This window comes from Nyctereutes procyonoides, unplaced genomic scaffold (genome assembly GCF_905146905.1).
Source record: "Nyctereutes procyonoides isolate TBG_1078 unplaced genomic scaffold, NYPRO_anot_genome, whole genome shotgun sequence".
In the NCBI taxonomy this organism is placed as follows: Eukaryota; Metazoa; Chordata; class Mammalia; order Carnivora; family Canidae; genus Nyctereutes; species Nyctereutes procyonoides.
The window spans coordinates 16,532,263-16,554,811 of record NW_026575046.1 but is presented as its reverse complement, the minus strand read 5'-3'; the positions used below and the strand labels follow the sequence as shown (position 1 = coordinate 16,554,811).

At 31.9% G+C, this 22,549-nt stretch overlaps 1 protein-coding gene across 3 annotated transcripts in view; it reads right to left on the bottom strand.

The window, feature by feature from the left end:
- The window catches only part of NIPBL (NIPBL cohesin loading factor), a 200,886-nt gene that overhangs the window by 81,745 nt on the left and 96,592 nt on the right, over positions 1 to 22,549 (bottom strand). For 2 of the 3 annotated variants that reach the window (XM_055325202.1, XM_055325203.1), the window contains exons 5-10: positions 21,519 to 21,618; positions 20,801 to 20,952; positions 15,499 to 15,659; positions 14,469 to 14,565; positions 10,586 to 11,212; positions 2,876 to 4,501 (exon numbers count right to left, since the gene is read on the bottom strand). In XM_055325202.1, coding sequence (XP_055181177.1) covers positions 2,876 to 4,501; positions 10,586 to 11,212; positions 14,469 to 14,565; positions 15,499 to 15,659; positions 20,801 to 20,952; positions 21,519 to 21,618 — 2,763 coding nt within the window. The remainder of the gene's footprint in view (positions 1 to 2,875; positions 4,502 to 10,585; positions 11,213 to 14,468; positions 14,566 to 15,498; positions 15,660 to 20,800; positions 20,953 to 21,518; positions 21,619 to 22,549) is intronic. The other variant, XM_055325204.1, reaches the window with a different exon arrangement.

The window sequence follows — 22,549 nt, the reverse complement described above, 5'->3', positions numbered from 1 at the left end:
TTAAACTACCCTAAAGAATGAATATTTTAAATATGGACATCAGGTAAAAATTTAAAAAGATGGAATTTCATGGCTCTTCCAAAAAGGGAAATCTACCAAAAACTTTGGCCATGGGATCCCTGGGTGGCGCAGCGGTTTGGCGCCTGCCTTTGGCCCAGGGCGCGATTCTGGAGACCCGGGATCGAATCCCACATCGGGCTCCCGTGCATGGAGCCTGCTTCTCCCTCTGCCTATGTCTCTGCTTCTCTCTCTCTCTCTCTCTGTGACTATCATAAATAAATAAATAAATAAATAAATAAATAAATAAATAAATAAATAAATAAATAAACAGACAAATAAATAAAAACTTTGGCTTGAGAAATCAACCACAAAAGTATCACAACAACATTCAATCTAATTCCTTTACTCAGAAAAAAACACCAATATGTCAGATTATGTGACTTTCTATAACTCTCCAAAAGAAAATTCCAAGTAATGTATATTACACAAAGGACCAATAATTCTCAACCGTGCTTCCCATTCATGTAATTCTAAAAATCCACTAGTGTGTAACTCTGCTATTGCTAACTTAGTAGCAGAGGTCTAAAACAAAACCAAAATTAGTATATTAAAAAGTCACAGATATGAATTCTAAGGTATAAATAAAGCCAAATGATATCTACATGGGATCTTGAAATAAATCTAAGCATTAAAATAATATTTTTTGATGAAAAGGTCCACTTAAGTATAATTGCAGACTTAGCAATATAGGTGTGTATATATACGTACCTGCACATGTATACACACACACACACACACACCCTACTCTAACAGGCAGACACACCCAGAAAGCCTACTTAGTAACATGAACATATCAAGTATACACATTTGTGTTAAAGGTACATTTACGAGAAACATGGATTAGTATTAAGAAGTTTACATTCACAGGCAATGAAAAAAACATGGAAAGAGTACAGAAGTTACTATTAGGAGTACTGTGTTAGGAGCTATATTCATTTCTTGATGCTCAGTTGTAAAGATTCTTTTGTTAGGACAGAGCTTAGAAAGCAAGGCTAGCATAAGCTGACAGAGGGCAGGGGAGAAAAAGATGGTCCAGATCAAGGGACAAGAGGGTACCACTTTCCATCTTTCCATCTAACTCTTCTAAAATTGTATACCTATACTCTTTAGTTTACACTGTATATAAGCCACTCCCAAACTTCCAGTAAAAAAATTTAAAAACAATCTTTATCTAAAAGAAAACAATTCTAGCGTTGGCCACTACATTCTAACAACTTCTTTTACATAAACAAGTAATTCTGAAGAGATGCATTCAAGTTAATTAATAAAGACTAAAGTCTTAATTTTTTGTTAAGTCTGACAGCTATAATTTAAAATCTGAAAGTTTTACAAAAAAGTACAAATGTTAGTGACAAAGACAATCTTTTTTCATTTTTAAAACATAAAACCAAATAGTGAAAAACTAAATATTTGATAAAGACCAAATAATAATAAAAAAGACTGATTATGACAAGTCACTTCTTTGAATACACAGTTCTTAGTAAGTGACACTATGTTCTAATTGAGCTTTTTTTATAGACAAGATACAACATTTTACAAAAATAACAACCATTACACCTTTTGTATCTCCTAATACACCACAGTACTATGTAATACAACTTTTTGTGATGATGTAAATGTTCTCTAGCTGTGTTAATAAGGGAGCCACTTGTCACATGTGGCTATTGAGGATATGAATTCTTAATTTTATTTAAACTTATTTCCATTAAATAGCTAAAGAGGCTAGTGACTATCCTATGGAACAGCATAATTCAAGAGCTTAATAATAAGTAAATATAAATCTAAGTTATAAGTAAATATAAATCTAAGTTCTTAATGAATCTCTTTCACAGAATGAGAACTTAAAAACCTCTATTGCTTTAAAATCGGTATCTTCACGTATTTATATCACATGGGCTACATAGGTCTTGGCACACACCATCATCAAATTTTATATGTATGTAAATTATATATACGTGTGTATACATGTAGATACACTTAGATATTTTAAAAGCAATATACAAAGGAACACAAAACTATATTTTCTGTACAAACTGCCACTGTATTTTCAACACTTAAGACTTTCTTTTTCCTGAAATAATTCTACTCAAGTAACCAAAGAATTTAACTCAGCAACCATATAATAAACAAAACAAAAAAACCCAGACCCAAACCTCACCAACTAGTGATTTAACCTGATTAAAGAGGTTGACTATTCCTTAAGACAAAAAGGGCAAAACTATGCATTTTTTAAATAAAATATCTGTAACTGACCATTTCTCCCACAAAAAGGGAAATAACCTTTCTATAATTTCTAAATTATATAAATTTAAACTATGCATCAACAATTAACTCAGAGATAGGTATGTAAGAAAACAGCACTATGAGACACAATATTCTTAAGAGCTTATAGCATTGATTTTTGTTTACGATATAGCTTTAGAGATGTTAGAAATTAAAATTCAATTTACTACCTCCTTGTAGAATGAAATATCTCTATAGTCTAAATAGCTTTTTAGAAAGTTGTTACATTTATCCATTCTAATCATTCATTTAATTAATGAGCAACTTTCAAAAATACCTAAAATAACTAAACAACAAAAGAACTTATCTCTGTGTACCAAAGTAAAAATCATGATTATAGTGAGTAGTTCAAGTAAGGGTAGAAGACAAAGAATTTTCAAACAACTTTTTATTTATATTGCTGAAAACAATTCACTGTTTTATATAAATGTTATATTTTCCTGTAGCAGTGTTTTAATTTTTATAAATTTCAATTTTTTAAATCCTTAGTAACCCTAAAACTCAAACAAAAACTGATTAGAAGTATTCTTACCTTTATTTGACTTTGATGGTTTATTCTTGATAGGTTTAAGGGAACTTCTTGATTTATCTTCTCTATCTTTAATAAGTTTCTGAACATCATCCAAAGACAGTTTTTGTAGGACAACTACAGGCTTAGCTCCTTTATTTAGATCTTCAACTAATCCCATTTTTTCTACTTTGTCTTTCTGCTCTCCTTTTATTTCCATTTTCTTTGTCTCCTGAGTAATATTACCATCTTTATCCCTCTTGATTTTTGGAATGACAAAATTTTTCAATGCACCAGACCTGCCCCCCAACAAGTAACTTGGAAATTCTGCCTTATTGTCAGGATGCGTTTTATTACTGTCTACTTTACTCTTATTACCCTCTGTCCTTTTGTCATCTTTACTGTTTGGTGATTTAAAACCAGGCTTATCAGGTCTTGATTTATTTGAATCTCCTTGTTTAACACGAGGACTGTCAGGCCTTGATTTTTGCTCCCCAGAAGATGGTCTTTCCCTTGAGTCCCCTGATTCATGTCTATGTTTTCTTTCTAGTTTATCAGGTTTTGAACCATCAGATTTAATGCCATGTTCATTTCTATTAGAGGATCTCAATGTTTCTGGTCTTCGAACCCTAGACTGATCCCCTCGATGTCGCTCTGATTCACTCCTGTCATCTGATTTTTGTTTACTATCATGGTCGCGTCTTAATGACTCAGAAATAGATCGCCCATCAGGTCTCTGCTTTAAGGCTTCAGCTCGTTCTGATTTTAACCGAGGTGAATCAGATTTAATATCCTGTTTATGTTTAGACACTTCAGGTTTTTTCTCTGTTGATGGCTTTCCAGAATCCCTCCTATTTTCATGTCTATGTTTTGGTGTTTCAGGCCGACCTTCATTTTTTTGCTTTGGAGTTTCAGGTCGGCCCTCACCTTTCTGCTTTGGAGTTTCAGGTCGTCCATCACTCTTCTGTTTTGGGGTTTCAGGGCGCCCATCACTCTTTTGTTTTGGAGTTTCAGGTCGGCTTTCACCCTTTTGCTTTGGGGTTTCGGGTCTTGCCTTTGTTGTTTCTGATTTGCCATTATTTTGTTTGTTGTCATTTGGTTTTACGTCAGACAGTTTATTTTCATTCTGTTTAGGTTCGACTGTGGTGCTCTCATTTTGTTTGGATTCATTTGTTCTGCTCTCATTCTGTTTAGGTTCTTCTGTTTGTGTCTCAATTTTAGTTTCTAACTTACTTTCACTTGATTTTGTCTCCACCAATCTGTTTTCATTTGGTTTAGATTCTGCCAATCTACTTTCATTTTGTTTCGTTTCACTCTTTGAAAGCTCAGAATCAGACTTTTTTTTAGGAGTCTCAGGATGGTTTTCTGGTGTAGCTTTAAGATTTCCAATAATATCTTCCTGAAGAACAGAAATAGGTGCATCATTACATTGTTTGATTTCTTCAGGCTTTTTTATGGAGTCTGAATCCTGAGTTATAGAAGCCTGAGAGTCCACTCTTCCTGCCTGATGAAGATCAATGCTAACCATTAATGCTGGCCTTGACCCATTTCCCGTAGAACCCGTCTCCTGAGAAGCTGGTCTATTACCTCCTGTAGCACCCCCAGCCTCCTGTGGGTAAGAATCTTGTTTTCTTTTTTTCAAAGGCTTATCTGAAATTTAAAGATAAATATTCAGTATCAGTAATAGACATATATTCTTATTTTATTAAAAGCCATATGGACTTTGATATTTAATCCACAATGTTTTTTAAAATGTGGTGAATGCAAATGTCAATATGCATGTATAAAATAGCAGGCATGAATCACATAATATTTTTAAACCAAGGTTTAAGGAAATATTCATGCTTGCCGTACCTCAATAAATACTAGTGACTATAGTAACAAGAATTTAACAGCATATATGTTGAGTATATAAATAAGCCCAAGAGTATAAAATAAATAGAACTTATCATACATTAAATACAAACATATATTTATGTTTGTATATGTAAATGATAAACCGAATTCTTCACATAAGAATAAGGTAACCAGTTATAAATCACATGTTCTCATTTAAGATCATTTTAACCATCAAACCAAAGACTAAGTGCACCACATCTGCTAAGATACAAAATAGGAAACATAAGCTTTTACAACATGTAAGACAAATATGGAAAAGGATAAAACCCAAAAGAAAATAGAAATCATGCCACTGAAAAAAGGTAAATGAGGAGACTAAGGGGAAAAAAAAAAAAACCCAGTTTAATAGTTTGTCATTAACCTCTGATCCTGGATTCAAATTCTTCAAGGTATCAACAGCACAAATGGAATTTAAAAGCTAATACACAGAAGTATATTTAAAATAAGGAAACATCAATATTATAAGTATAAAAGTGAGACGCATATAAGGACTTTTTAGATAAATCCTGTCTTAAAAGCCACTTCTACTTAAGAAAAATGCTTTGGTTTTTCAATGCTATGTTCTAAAGATCTATATCTTGGCCTCAGTAAGAAATAATTTATGGCAAACTGAAATGTAAAGACAAAAATACACACAAACCCAAATCTACCACCACAATAAAATGTCAAAGTATTTTTAAGTCATGTATTTCTGTGCATGATTCCACTTGACTCAAGAGGCTGCTAGGTCATTTTCTATAAATTGAATCTCTAGTTAGTTCTTGGGAATAGTTATAGCTTAAAGTTCTGTCTGCTTTTAATATTTACTTGCTGAATTGCCTGGCTTTGTTTTGATGGGCATTTTAAATCATTTTTATAGGAGAATCTCTAGATTCCCTTATGATATTCATTAATGTGATACATCATTTAAGAAAAACAAGGTTAAAAGTCAAAATGACCACTGAAAAATAACATCTTATTGTTAGAAAACCAAGTTCGAAAAAACAAAAACCCTTAATGGTAACTGCTTTTATACACCAAAGTTTATCATTTTGTTTTAAAGTGAGAAGCAGCAGTCCATTCCAGCTTAAAATCTAGTAAAATCTTTTACTAAAATTTAACTCAAATATTTGCTAGTAATTTTTTGCAGACATAGGTCATTCTGGTTCTTAGTTATTCAGAAGTCAAGTTTACTGTCATATATGTTCCATTTGTAAAATACATGATATTAATAAAGTATCTTACCATCTACTTTTCCCAGTTAAAACTACCCTGGCAAGAACGTATATGAAACTTTCTGCCTCGATACTTAAGAAAGCACTCAGAATATTATGTTTCCTTAATTTTATTTTGTAATGTTTTGCCACACAAAATAATCTTCATATCTTGCCATAGGGCATACCAAATAATTATTATCTCATAAATGGGATGCTTTATCACCTTATACCCTTTAGCCTTTAGGACTAGAATCTAGAAATTGAAATAGTATAATCTAGTTGAAGATTTTTATATTTTTCAATGAAACATGCTGTGAAAGTCATTAAAATGGTAACTTAAACACACTTAAAAACCATAATGACATCATAGATCTCAGGCAACTTGAAGATTTCTCTCAAGAAATCTGTGGCTCATTCTTTTATTAATATAAACAATCAGTCTTTCTTCTGAACATTAACATTAAAATATCTTGAAGGCTAAATTTTAAAGGATTACAAAATACCCAAGAGTTTATGTATCATTAACCTCATTTCAATTATCATTTATCATTAAAATGGAAATTTAGCATAGTTTAACTTCAAAAAAATTGTTATGTTTGATTTAGTTATTTTAAACTATAGATGCTATGATTATTTATAATAAAAATGTATGAAAGCATTTGCACATGAGTAATATATTAAGATTGGGAAAGATCTTGTAATTTTTTCCATTATGCACAATATATTGCTAAATACAAAATTTTATTTTTTCAACTATTGAAAAGTACGTCACCTCTTCTGTAAAACTGGGAAAAATTCCATTACTGCTGCAAGGATTCTTGAATATGTTAAGAGCACGCAGGTCTGATTCACTTGATCTGATTCAGTTCCACCATGAACTTATTCCTGTAAAGTGGCTCTGAATTTGCACATCACTTTTGTCTATCCACTTTTGTTATCAGTCTTCATTACATCATAACCTTCACCTAATGATGGAAAGCCATCTCTATAAAGATTAATTTCAATATCTGGGACACTGATTATCTTTAAGCGCTCTTCAGCATTGGGTATCACAAGTTTAGCTATCAGAATGCATACAGTCTTGAAGAAAATGCATACAGAAAGATACCATCATTTCAAAACCAACAATATTTGTCATCTAAGATGCTGATATGTAAATAAGATCCAGCCATTAGAGAAATTCTGAACTTGAGTATGCTTATAGGAAAACACTACATCACTTGCTTAAATCTACAAGTGATAACTGAAAACACTTAGAACAACACAGTTATACACATAGTAGCCAATTATGAAAAATGAAAACATCCCACCCCTAAACCGTAGTATAAACTAAGTGGCTAACTGTCCTATTTCCATCTAGTCTCCTATATCAAATGACAATAGATCATTTATGTTTTATAAGGGTTATAGTGTAAGAATACTGTAAAATTATAAAAGGCATCAGTAGCTAGGCTAGGCCATTCCTCATACTTACTAACTTGGAAAGTGGACCTTGGGAAAAGATGAAATAGGCAAAGATGACAAAGAAACCCCCTCTTTGACAAAAGAAAGCAGGAATTTTCAGCACATGGAGGATATTAATGTCTACAATAGGTCATCCCGGAAGCAAAGATGAACAGCCTTTAAAATTAATTTATGTAATTAGACACCGAAAATATGAGCAAAAGATTGAGCAAAAAGGTCCTTTAAGAATATTATAAAATAGTAGGTTACAGAGAGTTAACCTATCAGTGTATATAAAACTATCCAAAGAAGGGAGAACAGGCCAAGGGACATAAATACGTAGCAGCCAGAAAAGTGTCCTCTATGTGTGGAACAGAGGTACGTTACGTCCTGCCACAGCCTAGGTAAAATATTTCTTAAGAGTACTCTATCCCTTTTCTTGAACTCCATTTGATCAAACAACCATGTGTGTTAAACTTTCTAATCTTATTTACAAGGCATAGTTTTTTTCATTTCTGGTCTATTGAAAGGAATGCTTCTCTCATTACAAATGAATATAATGGGAAACAAGATCAGAACCTAGAACAGAACTCTCAGTAAAATAAGTAGTCTTTTTTTGTTCCTTACCACCATCAATACAATAGTTACAAAGTTCTCAGTGCCATACCACAGAATGCAGTAAATGTCAATTTCACAATTTAGTCCTAAAATGCAGTGGTAACTAGTAATAAACTCATTTCAAAGAAATATTTCATTTCTCAAGGGCTGACTATAAAATTACCACTTCAGAAAATGTTGTGTTTACTTATGATCCTACCTACAGTCTTAGAGCAACATACCAGACCCTTAATCTTTCCAAAATCTCAAGATAACTGCTTATGTATAAAACACTATCCCATCACACAGTGCAGAAACTGAACACAAAATGAGGTTCAAATCACAGGTATTAGGTGGCACCTAAATTCCAATAAAGCCACAAAATAATGGAAGACACCAAATAATGGGAGCATGGCTTTCAGCAAACAAGTCAGAAATGACAGCACTAATATGAGGTTGGCAAAATCAACATACCCAATTTGGGAAAATACACATACTAACTCATCTAAAACAAACTACAAATTAGGTAGTTTCAACGAACATCCATTGCTTTAATCGTTATAGCACCAGATACCTCTGTAGGTCAACTTACAGAGTTCAAAATTGTAAGTCCTTTCTGCTCACTCAACTCTTCAATTAACCTTTGTTATGGCCACACTATCATAGATTACAGAGAAAACTGATTAAATAATTAAAAGTAAAATATACATTACAAATTTCTGAATGAACAGTATGCTGTTTGCTGAATTTATTTCACCTCACAAAAGTTAGTAGACTAAAATAAGTTTGCTATTATGCAATTAGCCATACTTACTATCCTTATTTTCACTCAGTTTTTAAAACTTCAACAAATTGATACAATAAAAGTTCAGGAAAGTAAAAAAAGAAAAGAAAAGAAAAAAGAAAAGAAAAGAAAAGAAAAGAAAAGAAAAGAGAAAAGAAAAGAAAAGAAAAGAAAAGAAAAGAAAAGAAAAGAAAGAAAGAAAGAAAGAAAGAAAGAAAGAAAGAAAGAAAGAAAGAAAGAAAAGAAAGGTAAAATTCATTATTTCTTGTTTCTGTTCCTATTATTAAATAGTTTAAAGAATTAAGCTCCTTTTTGAGAACATAATTTCCCAAAACAGATTAAAACATCATGTAAAAATTCAGTTATCAAAGCAACTAATATTTATCAGTCAAGAAACTACAATTTTATGTTTCTTGCATAACTGTCATAGAATTCAGGGATTTGGGATTAATACTATCAAGAGAAGTTAAATAATGCTGCTTTCTTCATTTGCCAGGCATATACTTTTACAAGAGGTTAGAGGAGGAGATACATTTTGGAATTCATATAGTTATTATTTCCTGAACTCCACATTACCAAAACAAAGAATAAACAACACTGTATATAATCCTTAACATCAATAGTTTGGCAGTTAAAAAAAAATTCAGTTCCCTAGCTAATAAAATAAACACTTCTGACAGTCTCTTTTGCACCAATCTGTGATCTAGGCACTTAGCAAACATCAAAGTACAACAATTACTAAATAATGTCTGTTTTTTCAGTAATGTTAAAAAGACCCATCATGATAGGAAATACAAATCTCCAGCATGTTTCTTAGCCTAGAAAAACAATTATCTACAAATGATCCTATCACATAATTAACAAAATCATATATAAAAAGGAGTTCTACCCAACATTAAGAAGTTTCATTTTAAAAAGGAAATATGATTACTATATATCAACCCAGAATTTTGACTATAAAATTAAAGCATAAAGTATGCTTTGGTTTGGGTAGTCAAATGTGTATATGAATCTGTTAAGACATCAAATCCGTAAAATCCATAAATTACATAATTTCAATCACAGATTCATCAATCTATCAAAATTTTCAAGAGTTTTATATATAGTATACACCAAATAATCAAGAATTTAATAGGGACTTACTTTTGATTACAAATTTTTATAAAGCACAAAAAAAGCCCATAAATTCATAGAATGGGTGTCTTGAAAGTACACCCTACTCATACTCATCCTACTTAAAACTCAACACTACTCAGATAAAAGGGAACACTTTAATCACCAACAAAAGATCCTTGAGGCTTAAGGTTTGCTACTTAATATTAATTTAAAATTCTTTCTGTAATTTTTTTTTACTAAAAAACCAAACAAACCCAAGTTTTATTATTAAGAGATGGTAGGACTGGAAACAAAGCGAAAAATCTAACTAAATAAACATACACAGAAACTTTTCTTAAATGTACTGATTCAAATAATTCTATAGTGGTTACCCTTGTTTTGACAGAAATAAGGTGAAGATGCAAAACTATACTAACATAACTTCTGGAAAATAAATGTGATAGAAACACTAATGTTCATTTTAGTAGACCAGCACAGGTAATATCACTTGATAATAGGTGACAGACCAGTGATACATAACTACCAAATCTCAAATAGTTGCTTCAGATTTAAAAAATGAAATCAACTTCTGCGGTATGAGCATTAGCAAGAAAAATATAACTGAGAGACATAATGAATTCCAAAATATAAAAAGCCTTTTTTACAGTATAATTACATATTTGCCCAGAGTATGAAGGGATAGTAATGAGATTATTTTACCTTTGTCTTGAACTTCTTTTGAAAAGCGCTCCCTTTCAATAGCTGATTCTCTCTCTATTCGCTCAATTTCAGCTAATGCATCCAATTCCACTTCATCATATATAGGTCCCTGTTGTGATACCTGCTGCTGATTCTGTACCACAGAAGTCTGGGGCTGTTTTGTAGCAATTGAAGTGTTCTGTTGTAAAACAGGCACTTGATTTGCTGGAAGGAATGCTGTTTGTTCTTGCTGCGACAAACACTGAGCAGCATTTAGTGGGCGGTTTACATCCTGTGGAGTAATGGGTGTTTTTGAAGTCTGTCCTGGGTACTGCACATTAAAAGGAATATCATTTTCTGAAACATTGCTATTTTCCATACCAGAAAGCATATCCTCTTGCTGGTCCATGTCTGAAGACCTTACACGAGAAAGTCTTAATGTAAGTTTAGTAGAGTCCTTGGATGGAGAACTAATGATATCATACATTGCAGCTTTCTCACTCTGGTCTTTTTCATCCTTGCCTAATTTCATCTTCTTTTGCTTCTTTTGTTTTCTTTCTGGAGAATCTAGCAAGATGTCTGGTGGAACATCTCGAGGTGATGAACAAGGTAGAGGCTGAGACTGAAGGATTAAAGGTGGTCTTGATCCTGGAAAAGCAATTCAACAGGAATGAACAACTGTGCTAGTTTTATATTTTCTTACACTGTGATAGAAACATTAAACAAGTGCAATATAGGAACGCTAGAAAAAATACCAGGAAATTATCCAATTTGGCAACTTATTTACAAAATACAAAAAGCAAGCCTAAGAGTTGTCCCCTATGGTATTTTAGCTTCCTCATAGACGATCCAGGTTTAAGTTGAAGTATGAATATTCCATCTTCCAGACCAGTATTATGGTATTTCTATTTTTGTTCCTATAAAATATACTTAGTTTGAAAACAGCAAAGGAGTTCACTGTTTCTAAAGATGATATAACACAAATATTTTGGGCAAATATTCTCATTCTTTCACTTATTATCTAAGGAAACTGACAAGTCTAAAGTAAGAATAAGTCTGTCAAATTATAAAATAACAAATTAATCCTATTACACTATCATGAATATTTACCAGTACAAGAAAGTGCAAACAATTATAATCTTTTGGATCTTCACTTACTTCACGAACTGGTGGTAAAATATTGATTTATACCTTTATGTGGTGTTCTCTTTCTCCCTCCACTTAACATCATTCACATACTCTCTTCAGCTTGCTAATCCTCTTTCTATTAGAAAAATATGCAAGTCCAGCAAATTTCAAGGCTCAATAAAATATCTTCAGCCCAGATCCCATTAATTTAACAAATGCTATATGATACAAAGACGTAGGAAAATAAGCTCATCAAATGGAAAAATTCTCCTACTTAACAAGCTTTTAAATGAGAAAAAAATTCATTGATACGCTTCAGAAATGAGTATTATTGTTACATTTCTTATCATTAGATTATAACAAGTTTAAAAACCCATAGGAAATTATAAAAACCAGGATGAAAAGTGCTTTATAGAAAGAACTTAAACCTAGACTTGTCTTAAATGAACGTTTCAGTGTTTAAATATAATATGTATGATTTTTTCCATGATACATATTTGCCCTTTCAATTAGCAATGTTAATATATTTAAAGTATGATATATAAAAATATAACTTTTTAGGGAACATATCTATTAGAATGTGATAAAGATGCAACTGGAGCAATTTACTAAAAATGTTAGTTTGAAATTATATCAATAGATAGTGGTTTTAGACAAGTTTATACGGGATGTTAAAAAGAAACGAAACTAACATTTTTGGGGCCATTTATTTTGTGTTATAGCTTGTGCAAGGTGCTTCGCACATCAATTCATTTAAATAATTTACAACAACCTTGATTTGTATTATTATCACTATTCTGCAGAAAGGAACATGAAGCTTATAGAGGTTAAGAAACCTGCTCAAAGTTATATAGCTAGCAAACCTGAAAAATTTAAACCTAGATTTTTTTAACATCTGAATTATAATACACCATATTGCCTTTGTATTTAAAATTTAAGTGACAAATTATATATATTTTAGAACAAACAATTCCAACAATTCATCTAAAAATCAAATTGGACTCACAATGCATTCAGCCTTCAAAACAAGTTGGAAAAAACAACCTCATGAACAGAAATAAAGGTTTCTAATGAACAATGTGTTCATGAAGTTGTTTTGAAGTTTTTTTCTATCTAAAGTTATCCATTCCATCCATCCATCTTCAAGAGTTTGAGGAAAAATAGGCTGATTATCTAGATCAACCAGCTATCCCACTGTTACTCCTCCCTGGCAGTCTGAATAATTTCTCACCCTAACAATACTTGTGAGGTATGTACCTAACTTTGATGCCTAACCTACAAATAGAGTTATTCTGAAAGTTGCTCTCTCTTTCATAAGCTGGGTTATTTTTATCCCTGAAAATTCATAGAATTATAGAATAAGAATGGCTCATAAAAGTTCAACTTTCACCTCAGGAAAAATGTGTTCCAACTCTGTGATCAGAGACAATCTGTGAAAAAAATACCTTTATGATAAGAGGCACACCAGACCATGATTTATCAGGCTAGAATTAGAAATTCTTATGGATAGAGAAAGTTTACTATTAGCTATATTGCATTAATTAAGCTAATTCTTTAACATGGAATATAATACTCTTTCCCAATAACTCTGGTAATTCAAATTATCACACTTTAAGTACTTCTAAAAAAAAGCCCAAACTTGGACTTAAATTCACAATTTTATGAATCTAGTATACACAAAAGTCCATACAAGACTCTTTGGGAATTTGAAGATAAAATTCACATCCACAAGATAGTATAGGATAAGTTATTAGAAAAAATATAAACTAATGAATGGTTTGAGAAGATTAGAGGAGAAGGGTCCATGGAAGATCACCCATTTAACTTAGAACTTGAAAAGATAGGATTTTTAATAAAAAGAAATGAAAGTCTATGTAAAAGATTTAGAGAAGTAGTATAGAATAGGCCTCATTTTGACAAGTGACTACATGACAGGTAAGAGACAACTTTATGATGATTCAGGACTGGAATGGCATTAATAGAAATAGGAATGGCAAAAAGAACAGTGAGAACAATTTTGAAAATGAATTTGAAATACCAGCTAGACACGAGGAAATTCTGTCTGGAAACAAAAATTGTAACTTTGGGACACAGGACTACAGCCAAAGACATTGATTTGGCAACTCTATTCATGAAAGTAATCAATGCTGTTACTAAAACTGAGTAAAACAGCCAAGGAAAAAAGTACAACAGGAGATTAAAAAGTCTGATGACAGAAATCTTGAGGAATGAAAGGACAGAAGAACTAATGAAAAACAATAAAAGAAATGAGGAAAACTGGTGGAACTGATATGAAATAAGTGTTTTTGGGAAGGTGGAGGATGGGGAAAGTAGATCAAATTTCAAATGTTGAAGAGAAGAAGGCTGTGTTTTGAAAAGATCATTGGATTTATCAGTGAGGACGATACTATAAATGTTTGAAAACACTATCAATTTATAGGGAGAATTACAGGTTTGTTTCTTTCCTACAATAAATGAAAAACAATAAAGAATAGTTTTTGGTATCTGCAACTAAGAAGTTTGAGCTCTTTACTCAACTTGAAATATGAAATGCTAGGGGCACCTGGGTGACTCAAGTTACTTAAGCGTCGGACTCTTGGTTTCAGCTCAGGCCATGATCTCAAGGTTGTGAGACTGAGCCCTGTGTTTGGCTCTGCACTGGGTAAGGAATCTGCTTAAGATTCTCTCTCCCCACCACATCCTCTACAACTAAAAAAAAAAAAAAAAAAAAAAAAGGAATATTAAATGCTGAAGGAAATTTTAGTTACAACAATACCTTTAGGAGTTCCATCACTTCCAGCAGGGGAGCATACTGGTTGTGGAGACCTCAAAGGAAAAGATGCAGCATTCCTCATTGTCGAAGAATCTCCATCCTAAGAATAGAGTGTAAAATTTATACCTAAATGATAGGAGAGGCTTTAGAGGAGTTTTAAATGACCAATAAAAGACATAAACTACTGACAGGTAAAGTGTTGGTATTCAAAAGCATAATTCTTCTGCACTTTCCTGTTTTCTTCATGGTAAATCTTAGAAGAACTGAAATTGTATCCAAAAGAATCAACAGCCTATGCATGGCAATGAATAAGAAAACTGGTATTACTACTATGCTCCATTTTTGTTTACTGTTTTCTACAAAAGGAGCTGTGAACACCCTCCCAGGCTATAAATGTCTAGAGGGCAGAGTTCACGGTCATCTTTGTTATCCTTATACACATGTAACTTATCTGATAACACCAGCAAACCAATAACATATAACTTATCTGATAATACCACAAAAATCAATTCTAGTATGTGGAATATCTTAAAACACCAAAGTAACCTTAAATTTCAGAGAATAAAGTTTTGTCCATGTCTTAGAGAGAAAAAGAGCTAAGTGCATAAATAAAGGTTCATTATTTAAAAGAACATTTTTGCATAAAGAACTATTTAAAAATGAAACTACATTTTGTTAAGAACCAAAACTTCTACACCAAGGACTGGCAAACTTTTTCTGTAGAGGGACAGATAATAAATATTTAGGCTTTGTGGGCCACATACAGTTTCTGTCACTCACTATTCTTTGTTGTTGTTGTTTACAATGTAAAAGCCATTCTTATTTGTAGGTCATACTATTGGCCAGTTTACCAACCTTACTCTAGTCTATGCTCTGTGGGTATAGACCACATTGTTCATAGACAGATTCTCAGACCTAGTATAAATTTTGATATATAGTAGATACAATTTAAACTGTGAGATCAAAATGCTAGGTTATGAAACAAATATCAGGACTATTTTATTACCTCAACGATAACTAATATATTACATACGTCACTACTTAGCCTGTGCACCATGTGTAGGTAGTCGTCACTTGAGCCATGTCTAGGATTATCAGCATGATGATTAGCTGAATTGCCAGACAACGGACCAGAAACTTTATTATCATGTATGTTTCTCAAACCACCTGCAACAATGGGACTTGATACTGATGCTGAAATTAATAAGAATAAAAACAAAAAGCTTTATAAAAATAAACTGTTAAAATTCTTACAGAATAACTGTTCACAAAATATTTTAAACATACATAAATTACAGAAAATATAATGAGCACTCATGTACTACCTAGAGCTTGATCAGCTCTTAACACTATGCCACATGTCATTCAGATCCATTTTTGAAAAGAAGTAAAAAATCAGATAAGGTTGAAGCTCTCCATATATCTGCATATTCCTCTGTTTCCTTTCCTTTACTCCATAAAAGTAACCACTATTTTGAATTTACAGCTCACTCCATGAATATCTTTATGCCTTTACTATAAATGAATATATTCCTAAATAATACAGAGCACTATTTCACATAAACTTTACATAAATGGTATGCTATACATATGTCCTTCTATAATTTCCTTTTTATTTCATTATGTTGAAATTTATCCATCTTTATATATGTAGTGTTAAATTCACACATTTTATTTTTATTTTTTTAAATGTTTCTTTTTGTTTTGTTTTTTTATTTATTCAGAGAGAGAGAGAGAGAGAGAGAGAGAGAGAGAGGCAGAGGCACAGGCACAGGGAGAAGCAGGCTCCACGCACGGAGCCCGATGTGGGACTAGATCCCAGGTTTCCAGGATCACACCCTGGGGGCTGACGGTGGCGCTAAACCGCTAAGCAATCAGGGCTGCCCAAATTCACACATTTTAAATAGATACATATATTCTGCTGCATATTGTACACAATATCCCATTCTTATATTCAATGTTTAGATTGATTCAGTAATTTTGTTGTTATAAACAGTGCATATTTTTGTACATGTATACATGTACCTGTATTGTACATTCTTGGACATGACTTTTTAAAAAAATGTGTGTAGGAGTGAAACTTTTGGATATGCCCATTTTTATTTTTATTTGACAGAAAGAGAATGAGAGAGCACAGGCAGGAGGAATAGTAGAGGGAGAGTGAGAAGCAGGCTCCTCACTGAGCAGGGAGCCCCATGTTACCCTATGATCACGACTTGAGCTGAAGGCAGACACATAACCAACTGAGCCACCAAGATGCCCCCAGATATGCCCATTTTTAAACCTTACTAAATAGTAACAAGTAGCTTTCCAAATTACTTATGTCCATTTGTATTCCACTGGTAGTACATGAGAGTTCCTATTGCTCTATATTCTTGTCAACAATGTTTGTCAACCTGAGAATGGAAAAGGTCCCTGATTGTCATTTTAATTTTTGCATTTCCTTGATTAATAGTGAGGCCAAGCATCTTTTCATGTATACTGGCCATTCAAAATTCCCACCTTAACATAAAATAATAAAAAGATAGGCTTCCACTTAGGTCTTTAATCCATCTTATCTTTCTGTATAGTTGAGATAAAAATTCAGTTATACATTTTTCCATATAGATAACTGTCTTAGCAAAATTTATTACAGAAAAACCAGTTTTTGCCCATTAAGATCTAATACCGTATGTGTCAAGTTTCCATTTGTTCATGAGTATGTTCCTAGGCCCTTTACCAAATTCCACTTCACCATATTTTACTCTTCCACAGACCAGTAATATATTTTTTTTTAATTTTTTTTTTCACAGACCAGTAATATTACAGTAAATCTTGGTAACTGTTAGATTGAGCTATATCTCATTCCACTTCAAATTATCCTGCTATTCTTGGACTTTCATTCTTCCATATGAATTTTTAGAAGATGCTTAAGTTACACAAAACCCTGCTTGGGATTTTTATTGATATTGTATCAAATTTACAGATTTGGAGCAAATTTTTAATCTTTACCCTATTGAATCTTTCCATTTACGAAGAGGCATAATTTCCTTTTCTTAGGTTTCTTTTATCTCTTTCAAAAGTTATGATTTTCTCCACAAAAGTCTTATACATGTTAACTTTTTAAAGATTTATTTATTTATTTATTTATTTTAGAGAAAGAGACAGCATCAGTTGGAGGAGCAGAAAGAAAAGGAGAGAGAGAATCTCAAGCAGACTCCCTGTTAAGTGCAGAATCCCAGGTGGGGCTCAATCCCATAACACCAAAATCACAACCTGAGCCAAAACCAATTGTGTGCCACCCAGGTGCCATTACATTGCTAAATTTATTCCTAGGTATCTTACAGTTTTCCTTGAAATTGTTGATGATATTTAAAAAGATTATACTTCAAATTACTTATTTTAGGTGTATAAAAATGCAACTAAATTTCATTATGATGATCTTGTACCCAGTAACAGGATACTTTTTTGATTCTATTATCTCATATGTTGCTTCTCTTAGATTTTCTATGAAGACAATCATATCACCTGAAAACTGACACTTTCATTCCTTCCTTACTAATAATTTTTTATTTTTATGCTTATCTTCTTGTATTAATTAAGACATCTACTACCACACTAAGTGATGATTATAGACTCTCACGTCCTACCCTTGACTTCAAGAGGAATGTTTCTAACTTTTTACCCCAGATAGATAGCCTTTATCACAAAAGGATTATACCACTCTATTCCTATTCAGTAAAAAGCTTTTTTTTTTATTTTTAAATAAAGATTTTTACTTATTTATTCATAAGAGACACACAGAGAGAGGCAGAGACATAGGCAGAGGGAGAACACATAGGTGTAGGGGATTGATGTGGAACTCAATCCCAAACCCCAAGATCATGCCCTGAGCTGAAGGCAGATGCTCAACCATTGAGCCACCTGGGTATCCCAAAAGCTTTTAAATCATAAATAAAAGCTGAATTTTTTGAATGCTCTTTTGGCACCTATTAAAAGGCACACAGGATTCTTAACCTCTTAATTTGTGTTAATTATCTAATATTAATCCATGTATTCCTGATAATACATACAGTTTTATAATACAGGCTGCTGTCAATCAGTACTGCTAATTTGGTTTGGTAGGGATTTATTTAGAGATTTTGTTTCTATTTTCATGGATGTTGACAGGTCTATAATTTTCCTTTCTCATACTTTTCCTCATTACACCTGATTTTGGTATTCAGATTATTATCTAACTCTATAGAATGAACTGGGAAAATGTTGACATTTTTCTTTTGTCTGGAATATTTGAAGAGTAGAGTATCTCTCTTTTGAATACTTGGTAGAACTTACAGATAAAATTGAGTTTTATTCCCTTCCATCTCTTTAAGAGAGAATCTGAACTACTAAAGGCTGCATATACATTTTGAATTATGACAGGTATTGTCAAAATGCTCTCTAAAAAGATTGTACTAATTTATATCCCTATAAAGAAACGTAGGAAATTCAAATTTCCCTGCACATTTGTTGATGCTGGGTATCACATAACTAAAAAAATATTTACTAAGCGGTTGATACAGAATTTTATTACATTTTAATTTTGATTTCCATCTCTAATTAGATCATGTTCTGAAGAGAAAAAAAAAACATGAAAGATATATTTGGGACAATGGTGAAAACTGAATACAGACTGCATATTAAATGATAGTACAGAACTATTCTTAATTTTCTTAGAGGTGAATTATTACATTTGGTGTTTATATAATTTTCTTCTTCTTAGCAGATGTATTTAATGGCAAAGACTTATGATGCCTGTTGATGAAAGAGTTCACTGTGCTCATCTTTCAACTTTTCTGCACAGTTAAAATTTTTATAACATAAGGTTGAAAAAAATGTTTTAAATGTTATCTTCCACATACTCTAAATTTCCATATATATTTGCCTTATTTCTGGATTATTTTCTGTCTCACTTACTATCCATTTGTTCCTTACCACACTACATTTTCTTATGTATGATAACCTTAATATCTAGGTGGGGCTAATCCCTGAGTAACATTTTTAGTTTCTCAAATACCTGAGAATTTCCAAAAAATGAGTCATTACTGAAAAGGCAGATGCTCTAACTAATATTTCTCTTTTGATTTTGTGATTTCAACTCTTCTTTTGAAAAAGCCGGGTTTATCTTGTTTAAAAAACAAGAGTAATCAAAGCAAAAGTTTATGTTCTTTCCTACATATATAATGCGTATGTGGATATTTCTATAAAGAACAAATGGGTCCTTCTTATAACACTTTCCTTTCACTACAGTTAAAATGTTCCTCATACTTTTGTGTGCCAGAGTATACTAATATTTCACAAGTATCAAGAAGCTACAAAATATATGCATACTCATGTTCAGCATTCAAGCTAAATTCTGTAATTTTGGAACTATCTATTCCAAATGTGTGATCTGCCTCCTAGTTTTCCCTTAAATTAGTGTATAAAATAGTCTTAACCTAGTATTTCATTATCTAGAAGTTTGCTGTTTTGATCAATGCCTAAATTAAAGGTTTGTAAGTTACAAAGTTTATAAAGGATGTTTGACTCCATGCATAATTGAAAAGAAGAATATATACAGGAACTTATAATTGATTGCAAATGTTAAAAATTGCTATTAATTAAAGGGGACAAAACACAGATATTTGTTATATTTCCTTTTGTACTTTTTAAAATTTCTCAAAAAAAGGATATGCTTTTTCTCCTTTTTAAAGATTTTATTTATAGGCAGAGGGAGAAGCAGACTCCCTGCAGGGAGCCTAAAGCGGGACTCAATCCCAGGACCCCAGAATCATGACCTGAGCCGATGGGAGATGCTCAATCACTGAGCCACCCAGGTGCTCCCCTCCCTTTTTTTTTTTTTAACTTTTAGGTATATATACTTTATTTATACTACTAATAAAAACTTATTTAGAAGCCATGACATAGTCCCAAAGCAATATAACCTTAAAAAGACATTATCAACTAATTTCTATTGAAAACTAGTAATCTAATTCCAGAAATTTTTGCATCTAAGATTATTTTTTCTACCAGCACTGTCTTTACTTCATAGTAAAATTTTCACACTATTTATACATTAGCAATTAAAACATAATTCTTTTTTGGCTTAGTGCTATGTAAGAAGAAAGCCCAATTAAGAAAAGAAATTCCTAATTTCATAATTATAATATATTCCATTGTATAATAAGCTAATATGACTCAATAAAGAATCATATGACAGGGATCCTTTTACCTACCAAATGATGAATTTCAGCATAGTCTTTTAGTTTGTATTTTAAAAAATCATAAAAAGAAAAAATAAATTACAGGCATTCCCTATAAATAATCAACTTTCTTACCTTGCTGCATCTGGGGATGTGTTGTGTAACTTGAAGGATGGGAATATGGCATGTATCCTGCAGGGCTTTGTGGGGCATATGGACTAGGCACTGGGCTATTTTGTTGTGGCATAAATCTGTTCCCAGAGCTTGTCTGTGGTGGCACAAACCGGCTAAAACCCAAAATCCAAATAAACAATATCAGGAAATGAAATAAATATGCTACTCTTTGAGATTTCACAGTCATAAAATTCTCCAAGCTCTGATCTGTATAAAACAAAATCTATATGCACAGAAAATTTTGAAAAATAGAGAATTTAAAAATTATTTATGGTTCATAAACTAAGGGTTACATTAAATAATTTGTAAAAACAAAACAATTCATTTTTTACTTGCATATAAGTATCTATTTGTTTAAGATAATATAGTCATGCTCCTTTATCAATTAAATTGTCCTTTATAAATATTCTTATTTATCTCAAACACATTATTTTAACACATTCTTTTGTCTGTATAAAATTAAGTCACAAAGATGGTAGTTAATGCAATTAGTATATTAGAACATTATTGAATCTAACATTTTAAGACAAATGTTCATGTGAATTACTATTTAAGGCTAAGCATTTCAACTTTTCAATTACATATAATTCACCATTACCTAAAGATATAAATACAGTGTACATTCACAAGCATATTTATTACAGAAAATAGTACTTCATAAAATGATGCATGTTATTACCTGGAGGGGCTATGTGAGATAGTGGTTTGTTGATAATTGGAAGATGCAGGACTACTATGCATGGAATTCTGAGAAAGTTTATACTGAGACATCATCATTCCTACATAACATAAAAGTGGAAAACATGTTATTTTCTTTTAATAGTAAAATATCCTTTAAATAATTTATAGTAATGGCTCTATCATAAATATTTCAAAAGTTCTTTCCTTTTTTTGATCCACATATTCATTTTGAAGAGCAAAACAGAGAAGCGAAGTATCAAGTACAACCAATGTTACCAAAACATCCTTTTACTATATAACTAATCCAGGACCAGAGATAGAGATTTTAAAAAAAAAAAAAAAGTACTTGCTTACTCAATGTCCTGTCATTTAGCCTTATAACTAAAAAGAACCTTTAGAAATCCCTTTATGTGACCTCTTGACCAAACACTACACAATTCCTCCTACAATAGGTCCTTGGGTGGTTTTTCCATTACATGGAATACTTTATTACAGACATCTCCAGTCTTTAGAAGCTTCATTTCACAACACCATTTGTTTCACTGTGATTCAGATCTCAGTTTTAAAATACTATTTTACTGAAGGGCCCAAAGTATGAGTTGCTGTGATTTCCATATTGATGTTTTGATGTGAAACAGAATGCTCCGATTCTTTCTTCCACAGTAATTCTTTGCCACATAGTAAGGATTAAATGAATACTTGATTAAAAAATGAAAGTGTGAGGATAGCTTTCAGATTCTCATATTTCTTTTCAAGCTAGACACTGTCCCTTCAATTATTACACAAATGGCATTTTGTTATACAGGAGATGCGGAAAAATTCAGTTATTTAGACATTTTAAAATCAAAAATAAAATCTATGATTAACCCCAAACTTTCTTAAGATACCAATGATATGATATTCTTTCTTATGATAGCCAATCTTTTGGGGAGCTATACGTATCACATTATATTCCCAAATTCCATTTCCTACTAACTGATATGAAAAGTGCCTTTCACAGCCAAAGAAACAGTCAACAAAACTAAAAGA